This window comes from Musa acuminata, chromosome BXJ1-7 (assembly GCF_036884655.1).
Source record: "Musa acuminata AAA Group cultivar baxijiao chromosome BXJ1-7, Cavendish_Baxijiao_AAA, whole genome shotgun sequence".
Lineage (NCBI taxonomy): Eukaryota > Viridiplantae > Streptophyta > Magnoliopsida > Zingiberales > Musaceae > Musa > Musa acuminata.
The window spans coordinates 10,125,896-10,152,825 of NC_088333.1; the positions used below are offsets into that span (position 1 = coordinate 10,125,896).

Below are 26,930 nucleotides of genomic sequence, written 5' to 3' on the forward strand. Positions count from 1 at the left end.
CCGCAATTGAGGAGTCAAAAGATTTATCTACTTATTCATTTGATGAACTAATGGGTTCCTTGCAACATATGAAGTAAGGTTGAACATATCACTTGAAAAAAGTGAAAAAAAAAAAAATTTCAGGTTAAGGGGGAGTCTTCTACTTCAAAAGAAGACAAAAAATCAGCAAGAAGAGGATGTGGCAGAGGAGGATTTCATGGTAGAGGAAATGTAAGAGAAAAAGAACACTTTGATGGGCATGATGAACAAGGGCAATCAAATTATAATAAAAAAAATTACAAGAGTGGAATTCAATGTCACTACTGTAAAAAGTTTGATCACGTGAAGACAGGTTGCTAGAAAAGAGAAAAGCAAGCAAGCTATGTGGAGAAAAATGAAGAAAATAGTAAGTTGTTTATGACTCATTCACAAGTTCATAATATCTTAAATGATATTTGGTTTCTGGATAGTGGATGTTCTAATCATATGTCAGACATAAAATTAATATTTAGAGATATTGTTGAAACTCATAAGTTGAAAGTTAGACTTGAAGATAGCAAGCAAATCCAAGTGGAAGGGAAATGAACAATTGAGATGAAGACAAATCAAGGGAAGGTAAAATATCTTGATAATGTTTTCTTGTTCCTACATTATCACATAACTTGTTGAGTATTGGACAATTAGTAGATGATGGATATTCAGTAATATTTGATAATAGTTCATGCACTATTAGAGATAAAAAATCTGATGTGATTATAGTAAATGTTTGCATGATACAAAATAAGATGTTTTCACTTGATGTGTCAAATATTGAAAGGCATACACTTATCACAACTCAAAAGAATGAGTCTAGTTTAAGGTTATTAAGTTAAAAAAGAATGATTTCCGGATTACCTAAGATTAATACACTTGATGTATATGAAGGATGCATTTATGGCAAACAAAGTAAAAATTCATTTCCTATTGGAAAACCACGGAGAGCATTTAATTGTCTTGAATTAATTCATGTTGACTTTGTGGACCTATGAATACAAAATCATTTGGTGGAAGTCAATATTTTCTATTATTTACGGATTATTATAGTCGCATGAGTTGGGTATATTTTTTTAAATTAAAATCTGAAACATTTGATAATTTTTAAAAATTCAAGGTACTTGTAGAAAGGTAAAGTGGTAGATATATAAAGACATTTTGGACAGATAGAGGTGGTGAATTTTTATCTAATGAGTTTAGTTCTTTTTGTGAAGAAAATGGTATTCACAAAGAATTGACAACACCATATACATCAGAGCAAAATGGTGTAGCTGAGCATAAGAATCATACTGTCGTTGAAATGGCAAGAAGTTTGCTTAAAGGAAAATATCTTCCAAATCAGTTTTGGGTAGAAGTAGTTGCAACAGCAGTTTATTTATTGAATATTTAACCAATAAAGGCTGTTATGAATCGAACTCCTTTTGAGGCTTGGTATGGTATGAAACCAAGTGTTAGACATCTAAGAATTTTTTGTTGTATTGCTTATGCTTTGGTGAATTCACAAAATCATCATAAGCTTGATAAAAAATCTAAAAAATATTTTTTAATTGGTTATTATTTACGATCAAAAGCATATCGATTATATAACCCTGTTAGTGGTAAAGTTATTATTTACATAAATGTTATGTTTGATAAAAGGGCAAGTTAAAATTGGGAGACCAATAAATGTGGAACACAAATGTAGATTCTAGCAGAACTAGACACTTCGCAGAATCAAGTGATAGATCCTGCTCCAACAAGTTTATCATCAACCTCACCCAATAACAGTTTAAATTCGGATTCCTCAGATGAAACCCTTCCAAGAAATTTCATATCACTAACAGAAATTTATAACTCAACATTTGATTTGTTTATTTCAGTTCCAACAATCTTTGAGGAAGCAGTTAAAAAAGAGGAATGGAGAAAAGCAATGAAGGAGGAAACCAAGTCAATTGAGAAGAATGAAACTTGGAGCTAATGGATCTACCGAAAGAAAAGAAAGCGATTGGGTTAAAATGGGTGTTCAAAACAAAATTTAAATTCAAATTATTTGGTTTTTATGATTGTGCAAGAGCTTTAGATGATCGAAAGAGTACTTCAGGCAAGTGGAGTCATAACAATGAAGTATTTTGGAACGGATGAACAAGTTACGGATATCCTCACCAAATTACTTCCAGTTCGAAAGCATATTTATTTTATGTCATAAATTGGTGTATGCAACTATGAATCAAGGAGGAGTGTTGAGATTTGATTCATAGTTATCTATCTAGATAGTGATCAGGATCTAGTGGTTACATGATGATTTCAATAACCACCTCAATCATGATCTAGTAGTTATATAGTTGTTTCAATAACTACCTCAATCTAGTAGTTATAGGGTGGTTGTCACTAGTTCCTATAAATAGGACCGTAGTTCATGAAGCAAGGGAGATAGAGAGTGTGTGCATTTTGTATCTTGTAAGTGTTCTTATCAATCCTCCTGTTTTTAAATACTACATCGGTTTTCTTGAGTCGAAAGGATTCTTTTTACTCATATCATAGTATTATGTTTTTTCCTTGCTCCGTATTATGAGTCTTATGTAGCTAACGCGAAACAAAGGATATGCATTCAGGTCAGAATGTTTCGATTCACTCCTTTTCCCTTTCAGTGCATGGTAAGTCAAATAAACAACTGCTCGCTCACCGGAAATATATGTTGGGGATGGAGGACCAAGGAAAAAATAGAATACTACGATGCAAGTAAAAGAATCCTTTTGATTCAACAAAATTGATGTAGTATTTAAAAACAGGAGGATTGATAAGAACACTTACAAGATACCAAATGCACATAAACTCTATCTCCTTGCTTCATGAACTATGGTCCTATTTATAGGACCTAGTGATAACCACCCTATAACTACTAGATCATGAGTCCTATTTATAGGACCTAGTGATAACCACCCTATAACTACTAGATCATGAGGTAGTTATTGAAACCATCTTATAACTACTAGATCATGATTGAGGTGGTTATTGAAATCATCCTGTGACCACTAAATCATGATAACTATCTAGATAGATAACTATGAATCAAATCTCAACACTCACTCTTGATTCATAGTTGCATACACCAATTTGCGACATAAAATAAACATACTTTCGAACTGGAAGCAATTTGGTAAGGATATCCACAACTTGTTCATCCGTTCCACAATGCTTTATTGTTATGGCTCCACTTGCCTGAAGTACTCTTTCGATCATCTAAAGCTCTTGCCTAATCACTATCAGTGAAACCAAATAATTTACATTTAAACTTTGTTTTGAATACCCATTTTAATCCAATAGGTTTCTTTTCTTTCGGTAGATCCATTAGCTCGTTTCATTCTTCTCAATTGACTTGATTTCCTCCTTCATTGCTTTTCTTCGTTCCTCTTTTTTAACCGGTTCCTCAAAAGTTGTTGGATCTGAAATAAACAAAGCAAATGTTGAGTTATAAATTTCTGTTAATGATCTGAAATTTTTTGGAGGGATTTCATATGAGGAATCCGAATTTGAACTACTATTAGGTGAGGTTGACGATGAACTTATTGGAGCAGGATCTGTCACTTGATTCTGCGGAGTGTCTAGTTCTACTGGAATCTGCATTTGTGTTCCACCTTTATTGGTCTCCCAATTCCAACTTGCTCTTTCATCAAACATAACATTTCTATTAATAATAACTTGCCACTAATAGGGTTATATAATCGATATGCTTTCGATTGTAAAGAATAACCAATTAAAATATATTTTTCAGATTTTTCATCAAGCTTGTGATGATTTTGTGAATTCACCAAAGCATAAGCAGTACAACGAAAAATTCTTAGATGTCTAACACTTGGTTTCATACCATACGAAGCCTCAAAAGGAGTTCGATTCATAATAGCCTTTGTTGGTGAAATATTCAACAAATAAACTATTGTTGCAACTGCTTCTGCCCAAAAATGATTTGGAAGAGATGTTTTCCTTTAAGCAAACTTCTTACCATTTCAACGACAGTTCGATTCTTACGTTCAGCTACACCATTTTGCTCCGATGTATATGGTGTTGTCAATTCTCTGTGAATACCATTTTCTTCACAAAAAAAATTAAATTCATTAGATAAAAATTCACCACCTCTATCTGTCTGAAGTATTTTTATATATCTGCCACTTTGTCTTTCTACAAGTGCCTTGAATTTTCAAAAATTATCAAATGTTTCAGATTTCAATTTCAAAAAATATACCCAACTCATGCGACTATAATCATCAGTAAATAATAAAAAATATTGACTTCCACCAAATGATTTTGTATTCATAGGTCCACATAAGTTAGCATGAATTAATTCAAGACAATTGGATGCTCTCCATGCTTTTCTAATAGGAAATGGTTTTTTACTTTGTTTGTCATAAATACATTCTTCACATACATCAAGTGTATTAATCTTGGGCAATCTAAAAACCATTCCTTTTTTACTTAACAACCTTAAACACTTAATGTTAAGGTGTCCATGTCTTAAATGTCATAAACTAGACTCATTCTTTTGAGTTGTGATAAGTGCATGTCTTTCAATATTTGACACATCAAATGGAAACATCTTGTTTTGTATCATACAAATATTTACTATAATTAAACCAGACTTTTTATCTCTAATAGTGCATGAACCATCATCAAATATTACTGAATATCCATCATCTACTAATTATCCAACACTCAACAAGTTATGTGATAAAGTAGGAACAAAGAAAACATTATCAAGGTATTTTACCTTCCCTTGATTTGTCTTCACCTCAATTGTTCCTTTCCCTTCCACTTGGATTTGCTTGCTATCTCCAAGTCTAACTTTCAACTTGTGAGTTTCGTCAATATCTCTAAATATTGATTTTATGCCTAACATATGATTAGAACATCCACTATCCAAAAACCAAATATCATTTGAGATATTATGAACTTGTGAATGAGTCATAAACAACTTACTATTTTCTTCATTTTTCTTCATATAGCTTGCTTGCTTTTCTCTTTTCCAGCAATCTGTTCATGTGACCAAACTTTTTACAATAATGACATTGAATTCCACTCTTGTAATTTCTTTGATCATAATTTGATTGCCTTTGTTTATCATGCCCATCAAAGTGTCATCTTCCTCTTCCATTTCCTCTACCACGAAATCCTCCTCTGCCACATCCTTTTCCTACTAATTTTTTGTTTATTTTAAAGTAGAAGACTCCTCCTTAACCTGAAATATTTTTTCTTCATTTTTTTTCAAGTGACTTGTTCAACCTTACTTCATGTGCTTGCAAGGAACTCATTAGTTCATCAAATGAATATGTAGATAAATCTTTTGATTTCTCAATTGCAGCAACAACATGATCAAATTTCGGAGTTAAACTTCTCAAAACTTTTGCAACAATTTTATGATCATGAAGATGTTCACCATAAGATTTCATTTGACTAACAATTTCAGTCACTAGAGAAAGAAAATCTTGCAACGATTCATTGCTTTTTATGAACAAAATTTCAAACTCACGACGGAGGGTTTGAAGTTTTACCGTAATCACTTTTGATGAACCTTAAAATTTATTTTGAAGTATCAACCAAGCTTGCTTTAAGGTTGTCGCTACTGCAATTCTTGAGAATATCGTCTCATGTACAATTTGTTAAATGAAGAACAATGTCTTTGAGTCCATCTTTCTATTCTCCCTCAGCCTGATTTCGTCATCTGGATCCGCATATCCATTCTCTATTAAGTCTCAAAGATCTTGAGAGAATAGAGTCTTCATCTTGATACTCCAAAATTCATAGCTTTGCCCGAGAAGATGGGGATAAGGGGTTGAGACATGGAATTGCCATTGGAAGACATAATGCCAAAGACTCCGATATCATAAATGTTGGGGATGGAGGAGCAAGGAAAAAACAGAATACTACGATGCAAGTAAAAGAACTAATATAGTATTTAAAAATAAAAGAATTGATAAGAACACTTACAATATACCAAATGCACACAGACTCTATCTCCTTGCTTCATGAACTATGGTCATATTTATAGGACATAGTGATAACCACCCTATAACTATTAGATTATGAGATAGTTATTGAAATCACTTATAACTACTAGATCATGATTGAGGTGGTTATTGAAATCATCCTATAATCATTAAATTATAATAATTATCTAGATAGATAACTATAAATCAAATCTCAACAATATATTACCGGAGATCGTGGAAGAAGAATATGCTACTCAAGTGGAACGAACCGGAAAGCTGTTCTGGTGGTCAGCTTGCACTCTGGTTTTTACGAGCATTCGACGACTACGGGAGAGGTGATCAGCGTCTATCAACCCAGCCGAAGAGGAGCAGCACACGGAGAAGCAGAGCCACAACGTCAAGGCTCGATCAGAAATATACCTGTTGATCTTCAGTGACGTACTGCTCACCACTACATTCTCCACGTTCGGGTATGTGGCGTATGGCCTTGGAGGTGTGAGGCCGTGGCTTCTCCTGAAACCCTGTCGGCGGAGCCATGCTTCCACTTCGGTTCCTCTTACGACTGCAAAACCAGGAAGCAACGTTGACAAAGGGGCAGTCGTCCCTTACGTGAAGCACTGCGAAGACTTTGCATGGGGCGATAAGATAGTCGATGAGACGCTATTAATACGCAGCCACCAGTACTGCGTGTGCTTGGAAAAGAACTTCGTTGTTACGAAGTTTCAAGTGCCTCCAATTTGTATTGTTTATTTTGAGGGTCCCATTTGTACCATTTCAGTTGTTAGTCTAACGGTGGCTTGAGCTTGGTTGCATTCTTTTTTATAGTTTCTCAAGTTTGACCAAGTCAAGATCTATTAACTCGAATTGTCAAAGGAGAGAGAGAGAGAGAGAGGGGTAACCTTTTCATTTAACCGTAAAAACAGCTAAACTTCATTAACTATAAAAACACTTCAAAAAGTCCAGTCAAGATGACCATTTTACTCTATAAAAAAAGGATGATGGATAGTCTTCAGGATACCTGATATATATATATATATATATATATATATAAAAGCCTGTCGCTGGCTCATTTGACTTATTACTAAGAACAGTATTTGGATTTAGATTGTTACCTTCGGGTGATGATGGTGTCATGATCAACAAAACACTCGGCCTCATACATGGTAAATGCATTTGCAAATGGAACCTTCTTTAATGGCAGTCTCAAATACGCCATGAGCCACGGTGTTTACGTTGCATAAGCTATGCTTGGATATAATGACAAAAAATGTGAGGAATTTTGGAAAGCTATGTGAAGGATACTGCTATTAATCCCTGCCTTAAATTGATCTATTGACAATCCTAATGTAGCATGATCACTACAAAATTCTTGTATTCTCGCCCTACCACAGGATAATAATGTATGTGACAGCTGAAGTAAGCCCATCCGGAATGGTGATTCCGTAAGGATAGATGATGAGTTTTGATCATTAGCACTCGTCGTAATTCATAGAGAAATAGTTTGTGACACCAAGAAAAGAAGCCCATCACGTAAAGCGCCACGACTTCCCACGATTGTGATGACCTAATATGCTAACATTCATTATGATGGCAATTTGTATCTTCTTACTATTAATTTTGTACCTCAAATTGGAACGATTATTCTATTTAAGCCCATCGAAATAAGACACGAACTGCACCGCACGACCTGATCATTTGTCCTACAAACTAGTTGGATGGGGCAGTCTCGTCTTCGGATTCTGGAATGAGACGTGATGTGAAGTCGTCCGCCCGTCGAAGAGGTGACAAATAAAGCAGATCCGAAGGCAGCCTCGCGACGAGCCACCGGGAGGTGAATCGTGGCGCCATGTTCGAAGAAAGAACTCTTGGCTACGCACTCGCAAGGTCACTCTTCGTCTTCCCCTTCCTCGCGCTTGCCCTGCTTCTCATTGTACTGTCGGGAGCCCATCGCAGTTTGTCGCCTGATCTCCTCCTCTCAAGCTATGCGGTACCGGGCGAAGGTGAGCCTCTTCGATTCTGCAGATCTCGACGGGGATCTTTCCCTTTACATATCGTTCTTTCTGGGTGAAGAATGGACGAGAAAGACACGCTCTTCATGCATGTCTTTCTGGGTGAAGATTCAACCCACTCGTGTTGAATCTGTTTGGGTGGCTTCGGAAAGTGATATGATTTCTTAGCTTTGGCTGATTAATCCAACTGGGAGACGTAAAAAATGGAAGGCATAAGAGTTTAGCATCTAAATGTATCAGTCAGTCTTGGATCAGATTCCTTCCATCATTGTTCATTCTAGTTGAATTTTTGGGTCATTAAGCTTGATTTTAAGTTAACTACTCGTTGTATACGACACGTTATACAAATATAGAATATAATTGGCCCTGTTTGGATGTTGACCCTTATAAGCACCCTATAATATGTCAGATTACTATTATTTGACCAGATTCCTCATCCTCGTTTAGCAATTCCGCCTCTCTCATCCTTCACCCGACGTGATGAAATTTTTGTTGCGTACTCTGTTCATCATTCCGCAGTCACCAACAGGAGCTGTTCTGCTGGATCTTCCACTGCTGAACCACCAAAGGACGAGCTTCTCGGAGATCTCTTGTCCGTCGCATTCGACGGCGCTTCCTGCCTGAGCCGCCACCAGTCCGCATGGTACCGGAGGAAACCATCAAACCACACTCCTTCGCCCTACCTCATCCGAAGGCTTCGAAGGTACGAAGCCCTCCACAAGAAATGTGGTCCGAACACCGAGCTCTACAGGAAGGCCGTCGAACAGTTGGTGTCCGACACCGGCACAGCAGCCGCGGAGTGCAACTACGTGGTGTGGGTGCCGTCCGACGGCTTAGGCAACAGGATCATAAGTATCGCCTCCGCCTTCCTCTACGCTCTGCTCAACGACAAGGTCTTACTGCTCCACCTCACCGATGACATGGGCGACCTCTTCTGCGAGCCATTTCCTGAGACGTCGTGGGTTCTCCCTTCCGATTTCCCCGTCAGGTACAGCTGGGTCTTGGAGAAGGATCACGGCTATGGAAATTTGCTCAAGAACAAGCTGCTTAGCAACGATATGGACACCGCAAACGCTTCGTTGCCGGCGTTTCTCTATCTCCACCTGGTACATTCCAACGACGAATTCGATAAGATGTTCTACTGCGAAGAGGGTCAGCAGCTACTCCGCAAGTTCTCTTGGTTGCTGCTGAGATCGAACCAGTACTTCGCGCCCGCTTTCTTTCTCGTCCCGGAGTTCGACACGGAACTGAGTCTGCTCTTCCCGGAGAAGACGGCCGTCTTCCACCATCTGGGAACGTATCTTTTCCATCCATCCAACACCGTCTGGGGCTACATAACGAGGTACTATGAAGCTTATCTTGCCAATGCAAAATCAAGGTTGGGAATCCAGATCAGACTGTTCGGAAAGGCTGACTTCGATAGCCACTCAGATTACATCATCGACTGCGCACTGACCAAAAGGTTATTGCCCAACGTTAATCTAACGGATACTGCTCTTCCAACCATCACCGGAGCGAAGCCGAGATCAGTTCTCGTGACCAGTTTGCGCAGTGGGTACTTTGAGAAGCTCACGAACATGTACTACGAGCACGCGACGACCACCGGAGAAGTGATCAGCGTCCACCAACCAAGCCATGAAGAGAAGCAGCATTCGGAGAAGCTCAACCACAACATGAAAGCTTTTGCAGAGATTTACCTGTTGAGCCTGAGCGACGCACTGATCACCAGCCCATTCTCCACTTTCGGGTATGTGGCGCAGGGGCTGGGCGGTTTGAGGCCGTGGCTTCTGGTGAGGCCGAATGACCATGATCTTTGCCTCCACTCCATGTCGATGGAGCCCTGCTTCCATTTTCCTCCGTCTTACGACTGCAAAGCAAGAAAGAAAGTCGATATAGGATCGGTGACCCCGTACCTGAGACACTGCGAAGATTTCCCCCGTGGTGTGAGGTTGTTTGATTAGGCGAACACTACTACTGCATGTTTGTAATCAGCATTCAACAGATTCATATGGCCCAAACTTTGGTCCATTACTACTAAGATCAACTTTGTGTCATATAATAGCTTTCCTTGGTTTATAGTTCGATTAGTAGCAGAAAGTCCACCAACACTGAACAACATAAATGATGAAAGAACTCATTTAGGTTCTTAGGGAATTAAAAGGATTATTCTGAAAGCTTATAAACGTTTACATTGGAAATGACGATATGAATCAATCAAAGGAAAAAAAGATTAAAACACCATGCTCCGTGAGTTGTAGACCGCAGAAGTCCCAGCAGCCACAGCAGGATTACTTGGTTCTGCATGGTATAACGCAGAGAATTATACGGACACTGCAAGACGCGCTTCTCTTACTTCAAGGACTGAACCTTCTTCCTCGCCAAGAACATGACTATCCGTGCGAAGAACAACCTCTTCCTCCGTCTTGGCTCGGGTACGGCATTGGTTGTCTTTGACCGCCCCATACAGGACCTGGGAGTGAAGCTCTCTTCGATTGCAGCATCTAAGTCGCTCTCGGAGCTCTCCGATTCTCCAATGGCACCACCAAGATCAGAAAAGTCAGACAAGCTTCGCGTGCCGGTCGGTTTCCTCGGTTGTCCATGCTCGCCTCTCCATGTCTGCATCTCCTGCTCTGCATCCAGTTTCACTTCGTTGGCCTTCTCCACCACCTCTAGTGCGGCTTTCAGTGCTTTCTTCCTTTCTTCGATCGTCTTGTTTGCCTCCTCCAGTTCTTGTAATCTCCTCGACTCGGACTCCTTGGCTGCATCGATTTGCTCGGTGGCTGAAATCAGTCGCTTGTTAGCAAGCTCCTTTGATTCGTCAACGTTCTTGCGAAGTCTCCGGTACACTTCGAGTGGCAACGTTACTCTGTTCGACGGGTCCTCGCACTCCATTCTCGCTTGTTCACTCTCTTTCGATGCTTCGACTTCTGAGCTAGCCAACTTTTCCGAGGCTTCAGCTGCCTCAATCTCCTTAAGAGCGGCGTCTAATCTCATCTCCACTCTGCTGGCTCCTGCCTTGGCCACTTCTGCTTCTTCCTCTGCATTCCTTAGCTCCTCGCGTGCCGAGGCAGCTGCTAATTTGGCTTGCTCTGCTTCCGCATTTGCTTGTTCTAGTGCCTTCGGTATTTCCACCTTTTCTCTGGCCTCCTTCTCCCTCCTCAGAACCAGTTGCAACTCATTGTTGATGCTTTCGAGTTCAGCTTCAAGAGACGAGACTACTGCGGATGTCAAAGCTTCCTTCTGTCTCTCCGTCGTCAGGGCTTCTTTCTCCCTTTCTAGCTCAGACGTGAGTGAAGAAATCGCATCTCTCAAGCATTTGATGCTATCATTAGTCTTCTCAATGTTAGTCCTCACTTCCTCAAGTTCATCTCCGGTCGTGGATGATGCTACTTGAATGTGCGAAGCTACTTCAGCTTTTAGACTGGCTAGCAATGTTGAAGCTCTATCTAATTTTGACTTCACATCATTCGTCGATAGGACTTGCTCACTAGCTTGCCGTAGTTCTCCTTCAGCTTGCTTCATCAACATTTCCCAGATCAAATTTTCTAGTTCCAAGCTCAAGGCTGCACCGATTCTTCGTTCTTCCGCTACAAGACGTGCGGAATGAGCTGACTCGAGCAATTCCTTGGTCGTGATCAGATCGAGGGTCAGATCCTGAATGGTCTTCTCGATCTGCTTCGATGCAGAAATAGAATCTGCCGCTCTCCCGATCGCGATGTCTCTTTCCAGAACCAGTGCAACATACCGTCTTTGCATGGACTCCAGCTCCTGTTTGACCGATTTCAATTCTGCAGTCTCGCTCGCATGTCGTTCTTTGGCTAACTCCATTTGTTCCATGGCTGCGGCGCTTGCATTGTCAGCGATTCTCTGCTCCATTTCTTTCAACCTTAGATTAGCGAGCTCGCAGTCCTGCTTTGCTTGTGCCTCCTCAGCCTCTGCTGTCTCCAATTGAAGTTTTAGCTCTTCCACGAGTCCTATCACCCGATCTCGTTCCTTCAGCGCTCGTCCTTCCAGCGTCTTGGCATCTTCATATTGTTTTTGATACCTTAGAACTTCATCTTGTACTTTCTTGAGTTCAAGTTGGACACTCTTTTGCCTCTGTGTATATATAAGATCTACTTAGTAACGAGGTCCTATATTTCACACAGCATGTAATTACTCTTCTTTCAGCAGGAAAATGACAGGATTCATGCGAAAATTAACAGCAAAATTAACCCAGAAAAGTAAGATTTACCTCGACGGTCTTGGAGTCTTCAGTTTTTCCGTCGGCAATACCTCGAAACTTCGTCACGGCCGCCCGAACAGACTCGAAAGGTGCTGCAGTGTCAACCAGCCTTCTGTTCACGTCATCTTGTTTCTCATTTTTGGGTGTTCCGAGCTCTTTCGATTCGTCGAAAGAATGAGGCGTCAGAATGCGTTGCAGTTTTGGTGAGTCGAAGTTGGCGTCCTCAAGCTCGGCTCCCGGTTTTTTCTCCGGCACAACCAGTCCTTTTTGGTCGATGATTGGTGGAGCGTTGGGAACATCAACGAGAAACAAGGCGTCGTCATCCTTCTCTGATTCTCCATGGTGATGACTGCCGTCCTCGATGATAGGGAATGTCATGGATTCTAGATCAGAGGAACCTTCGGACGACGAAAACGAATTAGCACGGGAAGAGCTTTCTTCGATTATATGTGCTTCCTCCATGAATGGTCGTATATATAATTCCCTGGCTACTTCCTCTGCGAGATAAATAGAAGATCAAGAAGCAAATGATTGAGACGTGAAAACGCTACAAAGAACAACTACTCTTCTGAAGCATCTCATTGGTCATGTGATTCACATTCATACGAAGGGAGAAAAAGGAAGGTTCGATGCAGAAATCATAATCCAAAGAGTCAAAATCAAATCAAAATCCGTAAAATAGTGGATAAAAAATCAAGCTTGCCAATGAGATTAAGGCCGGCCAAAGAATAAATGTTTAGCATCAGATTATCTATTATGGCAACACATTGTCCAAGAACATAAAGGTGAGAAACTTGCAGAGAATCATGCATATCTTCCTAAGCTCAAAATCTAATTGAAAGAAACATCATAGAAGCCATTTCCTATATCAAACGAGATAGGAAAGAGAGAAGAATACAATGGACAAATTGAATCCGAAAAGAAAACCTCTGCTGAATCGATCGATACGTTAACGAAGAATGATACTGAAGGAAACAAAGAGAACTTACATTATTAGATAGTTCTCCTCTTCTTTTCTGATTCCCCTTTCAAGACTTGGAGGATGCAATGGTTTCGGAGGGAACAGAAAAGAAGGGGGAGGAGAGGAGGAAATAATGTCCAGAATTGGCACCGCTCTCGTAAAGAACCCTATTCTGGAAACTCTCTCTGCCTCTGAGCCATCAATTTTTTATCTTTTTGTTGCTTGTTCTTATCAGCCTCTGCTTTCTCTGATTTGTTCGTTTATAGGTGACCTTAATTAGTCCGTTCCTATGAAGACTCTGCCACCTCATCAGTGCTAATAATATGTTGTTTCTTTTATTCCCTAAAATATTGAAAAACATCATAAATTCTTCTCTCTCTCTCTTAATAATAGAAGCTCATCGTTGACCCAAAAGTAACCCAAATAGGCACCACTCCTTGGGGAGGAAACCTCGAGTATCCAAGACATCAATACAGTCATAGCAGTAAGAAGACGATCGTTTAGGTTTGGTGAACTCAAGAAATAATAACATGATGAATGACAGTGCCATTGAATCAATCAGTGGGATTCTTATACGACCCAAGCTTGCATGAAGGGCCACATCAAACATCTTTTCTCAAGAAGCAGAGTCAAAAACGTTGTGGATGATGGTGTTCTTGAATGGATCCGCGAGGTGTGATGTGAGGTTGTCGATTGGTCCGACGTGAGTGACGTTCGCTTGCACAAAGAAGCCCACCATCGCAACCATCGCTAGCCTCCCTGTGGCAGCAAATCCCCGTCAGTAGCTCCACATCTCGTACTCGGAAGCAAACAGAATTGCGGATCACCATTACCGTTCTTGATCTCTTTCAGCTTCAGTTCACTGGCATGCTCAATATCTTTGGCCAGTCCCAGAGGGTTAAACAGTGGTCCACCTGGATAGCTTTCTCAAAGACCGATCAAATAAGCTTATAGCTAGAACTTCTACTTCAAACGATGCAATAGCAACAGACGTGTGAAACAAGCACGAATGACACTTAATTACAAGGTATAATAGCAGCTGCTGGAGGAATCAGAGATTTCGACACTCACCCAGGTTGTAAGCCTTCCAGTGCAGCTTCCAACCCCAGAAAGCTGCCTTCTTGGGCTTGTGATCCAGGTTTAATAAAATCCATATACCGTTTGGTCTCAACAAATCTGCATCATAATGAGGACGGAACATGAGATCTGAAAACAATAGATGGCTATTGATTTATATGTTGTGATCACAGAAGAAAAGGTTCTTTTGTTTATTTGTCAGTGAATCTTACCCCATCAAGAGGAGTTGGACAACGAAGAGTGCCTCTGTACTGGCGAACTCGAACTTTACGGCACCTGCTTCGAACCATACTGGAATGTTGCCGAATCCTGTCACGCGTAGTAGCTAGAAGCAGCACGTCATGGATTAGAATGCAAACCTTAGACATTTGCAGTATTTATCGCCTATTGCAAAATGCTGTTATTAGTGTCCCACAGTCAGCTAAACTTGACACAGTGATACACCCCCAAACCACAGACCCGCAGAAGACTCCTCCATAAACTAATCCATCCAAACAAACCTCAATTTGATTGTGCAAAACCTACAGCAACGAAACAATCTGAAGTGCACAGGTGCAGAGGGCGAGTTGCATACATCTGTGACCAGAATGCCGGCGACGCCAGCCATCGCGAACCGACAGTGCACAAGCTCGGCCTGGACGTACCATTTCAAGCTCTGTGGATCCTCGCCGAGCCCCAACGGATCGAAACCGAAGTCTCCGACGAGCCTGAACCACGAATTTGATCACGTAGAGCTACGGAGGAGCTGCTCAAATGAAAACCCAGAGAGCAGGCAGGGAAGGAGCATGAGAACAGACGTGCCATCTAGATGGGGAGGCGGGTCGAGGCCGGGGAGCCACGTCGCGCGCTGCAGCTGGGCTCGGGCGAGGAGCCGAGTCGCCACTGGTTGCGGTGGTGGACGGGAGGAGAAGGTGGAATGAAATGGGCCTCTTTTTCTCCCTCCGGCGGGGAAGTTGAGGGAAGAGCTTGCGAAGGCGTGAGGAGCCTCGCCGGCGTGGATTCCGGCGACTGTGGTCGAGACTGCGAATGCCATGGCTTTTTTTTTGCGGCGTCCAAAAGCCGACTCCTATCTGCTGCTTTTGTTTCCCGCGGCTGCTGTTAGAGCAACGAACGGATAAGAGAGGGCTGTTCATTGGTCTCAATGCATCCGAAAGGTAGCCATGCAATCTTGCAATTAAGAAAGGCGAAATTATTCATGGATATATGTTAATTAAAGTAATTTAATTTCGGTATTTATCTTTCTAAATCCAAACTAGCCAAGTTACTGATCGAAGTTTACATATACACATGATTGACAATTTGCTGCGACCTCAAACCGGCCGGTGTCATGAGGTCTTCACCCTCTTCGCATGGTTTTATCCTGGGAATTGAAGATAAGCATGCATGGAGGAGTTGGAATGGGTGGGCCTTCGCATAGGTGACAGAAGTAACCAGTGGGAGTCCGAAGTAGTGTCCTACCCTCATCTTGCTTTTATCCTCGAGACCATAAAGAAAAAGTAAAAGCTTCTCTTCTCTCCCAGAAGCATCATTACGTACAGAAGGTAAAATGCCTCCGTTCGACTTTATCTCAGGCCTTGGAGAAGGTATCATGTTGCAGCCCCGCACGGGCACACATCTCCCCTTTAATTTTATCAGCAACCATCCAAAAGTAACTTGGCATCTTCCTTTGTCTCTGATCGGGTTTGTTTTGCCTGTCTGATGGTGAAATCTCTCTTTCCCACTTCCAATGCATAGTGGATGTGAATAAGCTTTGCTACTCCACAGATTCCAATCTCCATCCGCTCCTTTTCATGCCGTGTACTATAATTTGGTTATACGGGTCGCTGATGATGTCCCTGCCCTATCGCACCTTTCCTAGGGCTGCTGTAGCCTTCGTGCATGCTCTCCCTCCTATCCTTCGGAAGCGGTCTTGACTGCCTCCTTAGGGTCCTCGGCATCCACAGCAGGAGGAAGGGAGACGGAGGAGATGAGGAGCACGCTCGAGAGGCACTGCAGAAGAGGGAGAGGCCACCTCTCCCAATCGTCATCTGTTTCAGTACATGTTAAAAGCTTCTCGATAGGAAGTACAAGAGTACGGTCATTACAAAAGACAACAGTGTTGCCCCTACATTCATGAAATCATCTCCACGGACCCAGGAGACCACTCTGTGGCAGCACAGTGCATGGCTTGCTTGATAATTCCCATCCAACATGGTTCAAATGGAATTCGATGTCATCTACATGTCCAACTGGCCGGGCCAAATAGTGTTAGCTCCCGGCCAACAAATCCAAAGAGCCTACGATTCATTCTACTTGCAATAAAGAAACTTTTAGTACATCGGTCTTGTACAGCAGCCAACACTGTTGAAGCAAAGCAAGAGCTTTTGATTCGGGCGTGAGCACACCCAACCACCCATGACCCAACAACATGAAGTCTCGCTGTCATGTCTCTCTCTCTCTCTACCTCCCTCCCTCCCTCCCTAGTGTCTCTTTGTTTAAGTTCACGGACAGCGTGCCACTGCGCTCCCATCCACTTCGAGTATCCTCCACAGCTTCCAAAGCTGTCACCCCAACAAAGAAAACAGGTGCATCAGAAAACACAGGAGGAGAGGGAAAAGGAAAGCAGCGGCAGCCACACGCACGCTTTTGCACAAAGTGGGGTTTCCTTGGGGGCTCCGCCTTTTGTAGATGAGGCGATCCCCGCGCGTGTGGTTGCCTTTGCCAGCCACGACAAGTAAAACAAGTGCAGACTACCACCGAGCAGAGCACACCATCTTCCTAACAAATTGAGTACATGAATTCCCTTCCCAACAACATTATGTTTCGCATATGGTGTGCTGATGGATTGGGATTTTCATAGAAACATATATAATAGACATGGAAGTATATACGAATATCGTTTTCTCTCATGAGATGGAGCGAGTGATCAGCGTCTGGAGATTATATATACCTCGAGGAGGACACAAGAAAACAGCAACGAGTAATGTTGTAGCATTTGTAACATACTCCGTAACGTGAAACATTTTATTGTCCACTTACGATCACATACACAGCTGACATATGTATATTGAGTACGCTATACCCCCTTCACTCTCTTGTATATCGCCCTCCCGAACTTTATACTAAATTGAACGTTGCAAAAGCCACTCGAGAAACAGAACAAAAAGAAAAGAAGCACACGCGCTTTTGTATCTGGACACCGCCACTCAGGATCGGGCCACCGCCTCCGCGAGCTTCGCGAGCTTAAGGGCGATCCCTGGGGGTAGTTTCACTGGTGGGCGGTGGTCCTTCCCACGCCGCCGCCGGAGATCTAGCCCCAGCGCGTCGGAGACCTCGTCGGTGGTCCAGCCAGCCCGGCGGAGCGAGTCGGAGCACCTATCCGCCTTCACAAGCAGCGCGTCCAGCACCGCATCTGCGTCGACCAGTTCGGCCGTTGCGGCAAGCTCGTCGCCGCCGGCGAAGACCCGCGATGCCGGAACGTGGACCATCTCCCTGACTTCCGATTCGGCCCACCCACCTTGCCTCAGGACTGATCCGACGCGGTCCAGGTAGCTTCCGACCCAGTCCGGCAACCTCGGTGACCGGATCTCCACGAACCGCTTCGGATCCGGCGGAGGCGATGACGAGGACGTGGAAGCTGTCTCCGAAGCAGAGGAAGAGAACGAGGAGGAGGACGACGACGACGAAGAAGAAGAGCTACGGCGGCGGTGGTCGGAGGCAGCGTCGCTCCAGAATTCGATCCAGCGAGGGCTCATGCCGGCGGCGGAGGCGGCATCCAGACTCCGGAGGGGCGAGGAGGGCTCCGGGTGCCCGAGAACGGCTGAGTGGCGCTGGAAGAAGTCGGTAAGGTCGAGGGCACAGCAGAAAACGCGGGCGTCGTCGACATAGAAAACAGGGTTCCCGGCGAGGGACGGGGAGCAGGGGAGGTAGCAGCGGCCGAAGAGGGGAAGGAGGAGCGGGGCGTGGCGGAGAGCGGCACGGGCGCGGCGAAGGGCGCGAGCGGCGTCGGCTGGCCGGTGGCCCCAGGAGCGGGGCCAGAGGGCACCGCGGGCGACCTGGACGGCGGCAGCGGCTAGGGGGAGGCGCAGGAGGAGGGTGGGTCGGGGGGCGCGCCAGTCCGGAAAGCCAGGGCCGGAGGGAAGAGCGAGGGCGAGGAGGGCACGGAGGTCGGGCGGGAAGGAGAAGGCGAGGTCGGCCTCGAGCCGGGCGAGCTCCGGCTCGGAGAGGCCGGGGCGGAAGGTGACGGAAGCGGCGCGGAGGTGGGAGAGGACGGCCTCGGCGAGGGGGCGGAGGGAGAGGAGGCCGAGGCGGCGGAAGGAGGAGGAGGCGCGGGGGCTGGCGGCGGCGCGGGCCGAGAGGCGGCGGAGGCCTGCGGCGTTGGCCGGGGTCAGGGTTGGCACCCAACGGTCGACGTCCGCCATTGTTGCTCGGGTGAGCACCAAATGGCTATACTTTAGTGTAGGCTTCTGAAGGGGGCGCAGGTGGAGGAGGAAGCCAGAGTCGTTAGTGTGGCATTATATAGGCTGAGCAGGAGGAGGGCAAGGAAGCAGCGAGTGCAGGAGTGACTTGGTAGTTTGGGACCATGAATGGGTTCCAATGACACGATAAGACATGTTCCCACGGAAACGCCCTTTGCTTTGGGAGCGGCGCTCCCATTGCAAATCCGTTTCCCACTCTACATGCTATTATTGTGCAGGAATATCACATTTTAAACATTGATAATGATAAATATATGAACGGTAAATTACATCATTACTCCATTTATTAAATAATTTAATTAAATCTCTAAGCCTTAATTGGAGATGTTCAAATTGAATTAAAAATCTAAATTGACTCAAAATCAAACTAGAGCTCAATCAATCTAAAATTGATTCATTAATTTTTTGATTTTGAAGACTATAAATATATCTGATTTGGAGAGTATTCTTCTTTGATTCAATTAATCAATTCGATCTTAATTTGAAAAATATTAACTCAATAAATTTACTATCTTAAGTTTTTATTAGATTGTTAGCCTAATTGTAATGTCATAATTTTATAAATAATGTGAGCTTAATTTTATAAATCTTGTCCTGTCAAGCCAATTTGACCAAAACTTCTACTCGATTCAATTGAGCTGAATCAGTTCATAAACCCAATCCTATCCTTTTAATATATATATATATATATATATATATATATATATATATATATATATATATATATATATATATATATATATATATATATAATATTTAAAATTATAAATCGATTAATCAGTTTTGAATAAATTCGATTAAGTATATATGAAACAATTTTGGTTTAATTTAGCTTACTTTTTAACTAAACAGAATTGATTTTTGGAATAAAAAAATCAGTTCAAATCGATTTAACCTTAACGGGTTGGTTCAAATGGATTTAAGCACCCCTAGCCCTAGTAACATTGGACTTCGACATGGCCTCTAACTAGTACTTCTATCAAGGTTTTCCAACACCAATTTTCTTCTATAAAGCGTGATGCAAATTTGACTTAGCTAAGTATGCAAAAGTCGGTAGATAAAGAAGTGATATTTAGGAAATGAACTAGAATTTGCGACCTCTAATTGGTGTAATTTATGCTATGAATCATTGAACTAGAAACAAGTCAACGGTTCGTATCTTTTCAGATACCCTCGGAAGTCAACCCCCAACTTAGCACCTCTCCTCTGCCATCACCACCCATGTATGTGTATATACATATTGAAATCTCGACCTTGCAAAAGACTGCAGAGAGTAAGGCACTAGGCCTTGATTTGGATCGGTGTGAAGCACAACCTTATCGATATTTAAATCAAATTTCGATGTACAGTAAGTAGGGAAGAAGTGGATACCATTCGAAGAGACTGACTAAAGTTGAGGGAGAGAGAATAAAATGTCATATGTCAATACTCATCATTATGGCTTTTGCTGCTGCGATGCTTCGTTAATGGCTCGATTTTATATGTTGAACTCGTTAATGGTTCCAACTAAAATGAAAACAATAGCATCATATACTAATGTTGATGTTTGATGTTGACATTAAATGTCTGCCGCATGTCAAGCACCCATCAATATGTTGTCTCCCCTTAGTTCCTAAAAGAGTGACAGCCAAGTAAGTAAAATGTTATAGTAATCGACGGACACACACAGTAGGATTCCAACTCAACTCACGTGTTAAAGCATGACTCGTAGAAGAGCTTAGCTTGTGGGAGATTACTCAGTTGCACTCATATAGTTAACAGCATCGCATTAACTATATGCCATGCCAGCTTGAAATAATTTTTAATACGACTAATGACCTCAAGCTCTTCAAAATGAACCGTCGACAAAACAAATAAAATGTACTCCATAGATTCTCCACCATCAGAATTGAGGCACTGAAAAAGATGTCTGGAAAATGTTGTGGCCAGGTAAAACGAGTTGGTGGAAACAGGCTGCAATCTTCCCGAGATGACACCTGACAAACTTGCTCGCTCTCTCTCTCTCTCTCTCTCATGTTAAAGCAAAGAAGGGCTTCGATACTCTCACTTAGGCGATCCTACAGAGAAGAATGGGCTGTGCTACAGGAAAGCCGAGGAATTTGAGCTTTGTGGTGGCCATATATCGTCGACCGAACATGCATGCAACAAACATAGAACCTACTAAAACGATCGACAGCAACTTCTCATTCTAAGAAGAAGCGGTCATCAATTCTATGCAGCTACTGATGCCCGCTTACAAATAGCGAGAGACGGAGGTTTGCACCGGTTGTAAGTGAGGCCAACAGCATCATTTCACTTTGTTCCTCGGAGAAGATCAAGTTACCCCCGGCTTGTGGCGTCAGAACTTTAGCATCTCGCAGTAAAGCTTGCAGATTCTCGATTGTCTTCTTCCACTTTCTTCGCAGTCGGGTAATTAAACGTCTCATGAAGCTTTTGAAGGTTGAAGAAAACATCACTTGATTTCTTTTTCTTCTTTTCCTCGAACGTGTTATGGGCAGCGCTATAATTTAATGGGAGTCGAAAGGCTTTTCCAAGTTTACTTCTTCGTGGACATTCGACACCATTCGTTTGTCCTTGTTCTACTTACTTCGGCGAGGATAGGAGAACATGAAGCCTATATCCCTACTAAAGGTGCAGTAGAGTAGGGGCATCATCAGCACCCCATTACAAACCAAATTATGTTAGCATCCAAGAAAAGGTGTGGATGGAGATGGGGGTGTCTGAGGAGTGAGTACCAGGGACTGTTCACATCGAACAAGCCTTACGAATGGGAAAGAGAGACTTCACCATCGGGCAGAGAAAACAAAACCTGATCAAAGACAAAGGAAGATGCCCAGTTACCTTTAGGGGGGCTACTGATAAATTAAAAGGGAGGGTTGTGCGTTCGTGCGGAGCTGCAACATGATGCCTTCTCCAAGGCACAATATAAAGTTGAACCGACGCATTTTGCTTGTCTGATGATGCCTCATGGGAGAGAAGAGAAGCCTTTACTTTTTCCTTGTGTTGTAGGATAAAGCATGATGACAGGAGGACACTGGGAAAGACTCCCACTGGTTACTCTTGTCGCCTGGGCCACTGCTTCGATAGGCGGCAGCAAATGTTCACTGATTCCGAGTCCAAGGATTACAGTATGTGAGCGAGCAGCGTCCTCAGCAGCTCAAGCTCACCTAAACATGGATCAGCAGCTCTCTTTTTTGGTTCACAGGAACCTCGACAGAAAGAAATCCTGCAGGTTCCACGGATACCAGCACATAGATCTCATGATAAGTACGAGAGAGAGAGAGAGAGAGAGAGAGAGACAGATCAGATCTTTACTTATGAACCCTCTAACACTGCCGATTCTCTCATGCTTTGCTCCATCATTCATACATACCTTTCTCATCATGCTTGCTTGCTCTCCAAGTCTGATTAATACGAAGCGACAGATTGGTCGAACACTTCAATTTATTAGAATCAAAATAAAATTCTTCCTTAAATTAATTCAAATTAAAGCCTGAGTTGACCGAGTGTGTACATTCTCCCTCCATTAAAGTTTGGAGATTCATAACACATGTTTAAGGGTTCCCTTTCCTAGTTAAAATTCTTATTCTTCAATTAATTTGGGCACACTAAACAATATGGTTTATAGTAAAGCATCTACAAATATTTACCCATCCTAACACAAGCAGGCTTTGCACTTATTACCCACTTTAGACGTCGACATTGATTGCCTTTATTGGGCCGTTATCGCTGTGATCCACTGGGCTTTATGTGTTGGATTTGTCTTGCCAGATTGATTGTCTACTATACCATCCAACTGATACCAATTAAATACAAAAATGAAGGCATCAAAAATTGAGAATGTCTATCCAATCATGTAGTGGTTCTAAATAGTACTGTGTTATATGTATTCAGCTATTTATTGATGAGGGAGAAAAGGTTAGAAAGATATTTTTGCCCCCCTTTTTTTTTATCTGACTTAAAACCACTGAATCCAATAGTGTTAAACAGTCCCTCCTTTTCTTCTTTCTAAAGTTTTGATTTGATTGGCAAAATGGAGGAGACAGAATTATGTCATCAGCACCCGATCGAACCTGCAGGCTTCGGTCCATCCGTGATGTGAAGTGTGATTGAGACATCACTCGATCCATCAGTAAGTTCTTTTGCAGCCATCCATGCCGGAATAGCAAGACAACTCGTTCGACTCACTAGCAAGACTATCTATCTCACTGCCATTGTGGGGGATGATGAGTCGGAGATGGGATCTTTCCAAGGCCCAATGTCACTGAGGGAGAGAAAAGCCTCCACACAGCTCGGAGAGCCACAATAGCGTGAGGAAATCCCAACCTCTCTCTCTCTCTCTCACTCCCAAGGATCATTGATGATGGAAATGAGAGTGTAATCAACTTCTCTTTATCGTACTTTACATACGTCTAATGTAGTCTGGGATTTATGAACTTATGTTTGAGCTTGACATGGTCACATTCACTTAGCAGATGTTGTGGTAATGTCGGAAAGTCTTTGTTATAATAACGAATGATAAATCAATCTCATGCATTAGTATTTTGATAAAACTTTTACGGATCAACATATGATTAATGTGATTCAATAACTCTCATCTACATTTACCGAGAAAATTAAAATTTTCAATACATAAAGATCCTTGGGTTATCCTGCACGATTTTTTTTTATCCTCCTATATAAATCTTGAAAAAAAAAATTTCTATCCTTTTTAGAAACATTATCGAAAAACTCTTAGAAGCATCAAAAATAATTTTTCTATATCTTTATCTCTCATCAACCCAAGGTTGATGGAAAGACTTGGGACGTGCCGTTATGAGAAGAGGTGACATTTTGGAGAGGCGATCCAATACATAAATAAGCAGTTTCACAGGACCATCCATACATGCAAAAGCTCCCTACTTTGATCCAAAGGGAAGGGGGCTGGTGATGGGATCATCTCGAGTGACAGAATAAAAAGAAGAGAAGACGAGAACAAGGTGGAGAGAGCATGTGATGGGAACAGCCTTTGTGTCCCCTCGGCATCAGAGCCCACAGCATCTCGACTGTTATTTCCTTCTTCTTTTCTGCATAACCTACTAGCCTCTTAATGCTGGATCTGACACCACAGTGGTCGCCAAATGTTCCAATCATCTCACTGTTTATATCTCGGAGAACACCCAAAAGATTATGCTAACCAAACTCTGAAACGAGCAAGTTCTTAATCACACATGATCTCTCGACGTCTGAATCTTTCATCGTGATCACGAGAAGTATGAACCGTATGAGAAGGATCGTTCCCATCACAAACAAACAGAAGAGAACCGCATCAAACAGATCCTTCTGCTTTGATGCCACTCCGTCCTCCTGACAATGAAAGACGAGAACCATCGGAGCGACTTTTGATCTCGTGACCATCCATTATTCGGCTCTCCCTCCGCGCGCGCGCGGCTTCAGATACCAAACACGCAGAGTGGGCATCTAACGATGCAGACACGACACAAACTATATAGAAAACTGGTGCAGATCTCGTGTTCCGCGCCCGGGCAGGGAGCAGAGGCGAGTGGGGAAGAAGGCAGGGATGAGAACCTGTGAAGGACTCCGTGGCGGAAAAGATATCCCTGGTGGGATTCCATCCACTCCCACCTACTGTGAGTCCACAGCCACCACGACAACAGAGCCATCATCCTTCTACATCAGCCTTTTCAGCACAGTCCAAACTCATCCTCCTCCTTTCGATTGATGCTTTCTACCACCTTGTTTGCGTTTGTTCTTTCTAGTAATCTCTGTCACTCACTGTGTCCTGCAGCACACACACAGATAGATCGAGAGAGAGAGAGAGAGAGGCGGGAAGGCAATTTTGTTGGGTTCTAGAAATCTTCTCTTCTATCTCACAGTGACGACAGAGACGATGAGTATACTGTCATGTTTGGAGACTCTGTACATGGAACTTCACATTCTATTGGAACATGTAGGGATAGATTAGTCCCACAGGTTAATAATTATATGCTAATATAATCTTGTTATTAACATGATAAGATAATATAATAACTAAACTATACGTAAAATAAAGACAAAATATTTAAATCTAGCAACAAAAAAAAAAAAACTATATTTAAATTTATTGAACATTCTAACCTTTGGAAATGAGAATTTGGATCGGAATTCCATACCTAAAATTCCTATCGTATAATCCTCAAAGTATATGATCAAATTGGTTCCAATAAGAACCCCAAAACCCAAACATATAATCCTCGACTCATCCATGATTAAATAGGTATCGGTCTCAGAGTTAAGCCCTTAACTCTCGAATCACTGTTTGATTTTTTTTGTTTTGCTGGATGGGTATACGATCGGATCAGAACATCACATCAACGTTTTGAGCTTTATATTCTAATTGAATATAGTAGAGGGGAATGATGTCGCCAAGCATATGCTGCCAACGGGATGTCAGATACATAAATGTACTACCTGCAGCTGCGGTGCTGTAGATGCAAATACCGCAGATGACAGTAGGAAGAATGCATGAACCAACCCTTTCCAAAACCACTATTCTTGTGCATTCATCTCATCCGCGCTGTAGTACTGAGCCTGAAGCGAGACAGTAAGGATGCATGAGCATGAGCCCTTAAAAGGTCACTTTCGCTTGTCAGAGATCTGTGGAACATTTACATACATCTCATCGACAGGCTACTGCGGGGAAGAAAGCACACATGAGGCAGAACAGTCGGATGGATACACGCAATGACAAAAGGGACGCATGAGCCGTTTGGAAATGGCGCCCTTCCATTCCTCGAGTGCGCAAGATACGTGCATACGTCTACGTCTCGTTGATACAGCTCTCGAAAAAGGAATCCATAGGAAGCATCCATCGGGAGATGGAGCTCCTCTGCCATCCCCCCCACCCGCCCAGCTTCGCCCGCTCGGCATCTGTCTTCGCATCGTAATCAATGCTCACTGGCGATCCAGCCACAGCCACTTGTGTCTGCTGCCCCCACCGATCCGTGGCGTCCGGTGCGCCGAATCCCTGCCAGCATCATCGGAGGCGTTCGTGGTCATCGAAGCGGATGCCGATCCCTGTCCTGTTGGGCACGAAAGCGGAGGAGCGGCTTCCCCTGTGGCTTTGGTGCATGAAAATTCGTGCAACCTTTTTTGTCTGTCGCCGTGATGCCATCATCTGAGACCGAATCGGATGAGTTGATCGGAAATCGTAAACATTATCGTGATACTTAACATATTTGAGCTTCAAATAAATCGAAGTTTTTCTTCAAAAAAGAAGAAAAAAAATACAACCGGTGCTCAAAGTATTAGCACTCAACGAGACATAAGTGGATCAAACCAATGATCCGACTGAAACCAATAAAAAGGAAAAGTTTTGGTTGATCTATTGCAACCCATCAGCACAATGATTTTTCCTCCTCTACAACATAAGAGATAGTGAAATAATAAGCGATCAGGGGATGATAGTAACTTTAGAAATAATAAAAATAATCATCAATTGCAACATGAATTTATTTATTTATTTATTTATATTGAATCTATTGAATGAAAAAGTAACTGCAACAATAACTATTTTTTAATGAATCGAAAATAATACATGAATGCCTCTCAAGACTATACAATCTTCACTATACTTTCTTCCATATGGTAGATACCTTGATGCAATCTCCTTTTTATCAAGACTATACAACTCTGAATAACATTTAAAACTATACCTTCAACATTGTAGCCATAACCCTAATATCTAAAAAAAACTCAAAAAAAAAATCTTTTGCATCATTGGAACATAAGCTACTATTCCATCAAATGTTTTGATCTTCACCTTATCGACATCAATGAATGCCATCGGCAAATCGTCACCCATATTTAAATTTACTAGTTATCTTGTCATTCAGTAAATTGAAATAATCATTTCAAACACAAACATGAGTAACACAAGCCTTTTGAAAAGATAAATAAATAATTCAATTTTATTATTATATATCATAAGAGAACACCCATATTATCTAAAGATACTACTCATGATCTTGATTTGTCATGTTGAGATTCACTCCACAAAGATATGTTAATATCTCATAGTTCATATTTGTCATTTTTCCTAATAACATGAGATAGTAAATCTTCTTCTACTTATTTCGTAGTTATTGTATCATTTCCATAAAATAATGTCTTACAAAATTGTTATAAGAGTTGGCCAAAAATATAAGAAGTAACAACGCATTATCATTTTCATCAATCTTCATATCAACT

General features: G+C 42.2%; 4 protein-coding genes across 4 annotated transcripts; 1 reads left to right on the forward strand and 3 right to left on the reverse strand.

The window, feature by feature from the left end:
- Positions 1-7,723: 7,723 nt before the first annotated feature.
- Positions 7,724-10,002, forward strand: LOC135679923 (galactoside 2-alpha-L-fucosyltransferase-like). The gene is made up of 2 exons (XM_065193904.1): positions 7,724-7,972; positions 8,501-10,002. The coding sequence occupies exons 1-2, from the start codon at positions 7,819-7,821 to the stop codon at positions 9,940-9,942; spliced, it is 1,596 nt and encodes a 531-aa protein (XP_065049976.1). The 5' UTR covers positions 7,724-7,818; the 3' UTR covers positions 9,943-10,002.
- Positions 10,003-10,103: 101 nt separating this feature from the next.
- LOC135678728 (protein WEAK CHLOROPLAST MOVEMENT UNDER BLUE LIGHT 1-like) lies at positions 10,104-13,449 on the reverse strand. Its single transcript, XM_065191839.1, has 3 exons — positions 13,196-13,449; positions 12,216-12,703; positions 10,104-12,079 (listed from the first exon to the last, which is right to left on the reverse strand). Exons 2-3 carry the CDS (start codon positions 12,666-12,668, stop codon positions 10,331-10,333), a joined length of 2,202 nt encoding a protein of 733 aa, XP_065047911.1. The 5' UTR covers positions 12,669-12,703; positions 13,196-13,449; the 3' UTR covers positions 10,104-10,330.
- A 133-nt stretch (positions 13,450-13,582) lies between these two features.
- On the reverse strand, positions 13,583-15,338 carry LOC135678729 (photosystem I chlorophyll a/b-binding protein 5, chloroplastic-like). The gene is made up of 6 exons (XM_065191840.1): positions 15,042-15,338; positions 14,819-14,951; positions 14,457-14,569; positions 14,239-14,343; positions 14,001-14,089; positions 13,583-13,926 (listed from the first exon to the last, which is right to left on the reverse strand). Exons 1-6 carry the CDS (start codon positions 15,275-15,277, stop codon positions 13,784-13,786), a joined length of 819 nt encoding a protein of 272 aa, XP_065047912.1. The 5' UTR covers positions 15,278-15,338; the 3' UTR covers positions 13,583-13,783.
- A 1,888-nt stretch (positions 15,339-17,226) lies between these two features.
- On the reverse strand, positions 17,227-18,712 carry LOC135678730 (uncharacterized). Its single transcript, XM_065191841.1, has one exon. It carries the CDS (start codon positions 18,642-18,644, stop codon positions 17,430-17,432), a length of 1,215 nt encoding a protein of 404 aa, XP_065047913.1. The 5' UTR covers positions 18,645-18,712; the 3' UTR covers positions 17,227-17,429.
- Between the last annotated feature and the right edge of the window lie 8,218 nt (positions 18,713-26,930).

Excerpts from the sequence above, each read along its gene's own strand:
- LOC135679923 (XM_065193904.1), top strand. The coding sequence starts at position 7,819 with ATGTTCGAAGAAAGAACTCTTGGCTACGCACTCGCAAGGTCACTCTTC. Across the intron at positions 7,973-8,500 it reads CTATGCGGTACCGGGCGAAG|TCACCAACAGGAGCTGTTCT; the intron begins GTGAGCCTCTTC and ends ATCATTCCGCAG.
- LOC135678730 (XM_065191841.1), bottom strand. The coding sequence starts at position 18,644 with ATGGCGGACGTCGACCGTTGGGTGCCAACCCTGACCCCGGCCAACGCC.
- LOC135678728 (XM_065191839.1), bottom strand. The coding sequence starts at position 12,668 with ATGGAGGAAGCACATATAATCGAAGAAAGCTCTTCCCGTGCTAATTCG. Across the intron at positions 12,080-12,215 it reads AAGACTCCAAGACCGTCGAG|AGGCAAAAGAGTGTCCAACT; the intron begins GTAAATCTTACT and ends ATATATACACAG.
- LOC135678729 (XM_065191840.1), bottom strand. The coding sequence starts at position 15,277 with ATGGCATTCGCAGTCTCGACCACAGTCGCCGGAATCCACGCCGGCGAG. Across the intron at positions 14,570-14,818 it reads CCGGCATTCTGGTCACAGAT|CTACTACGCGTGACAGGATT; the intron begins GTATGCAACTCG and ends TGCTGCTTCTAG. Across the intron at positions 13,927-14,000 it reads GCTGAAAGAGATCAAGAACG|GGAGGCTAGCGATGGTTGCG; the intron begins GTAATGGTGATC and ends TTGCTGCCACAG.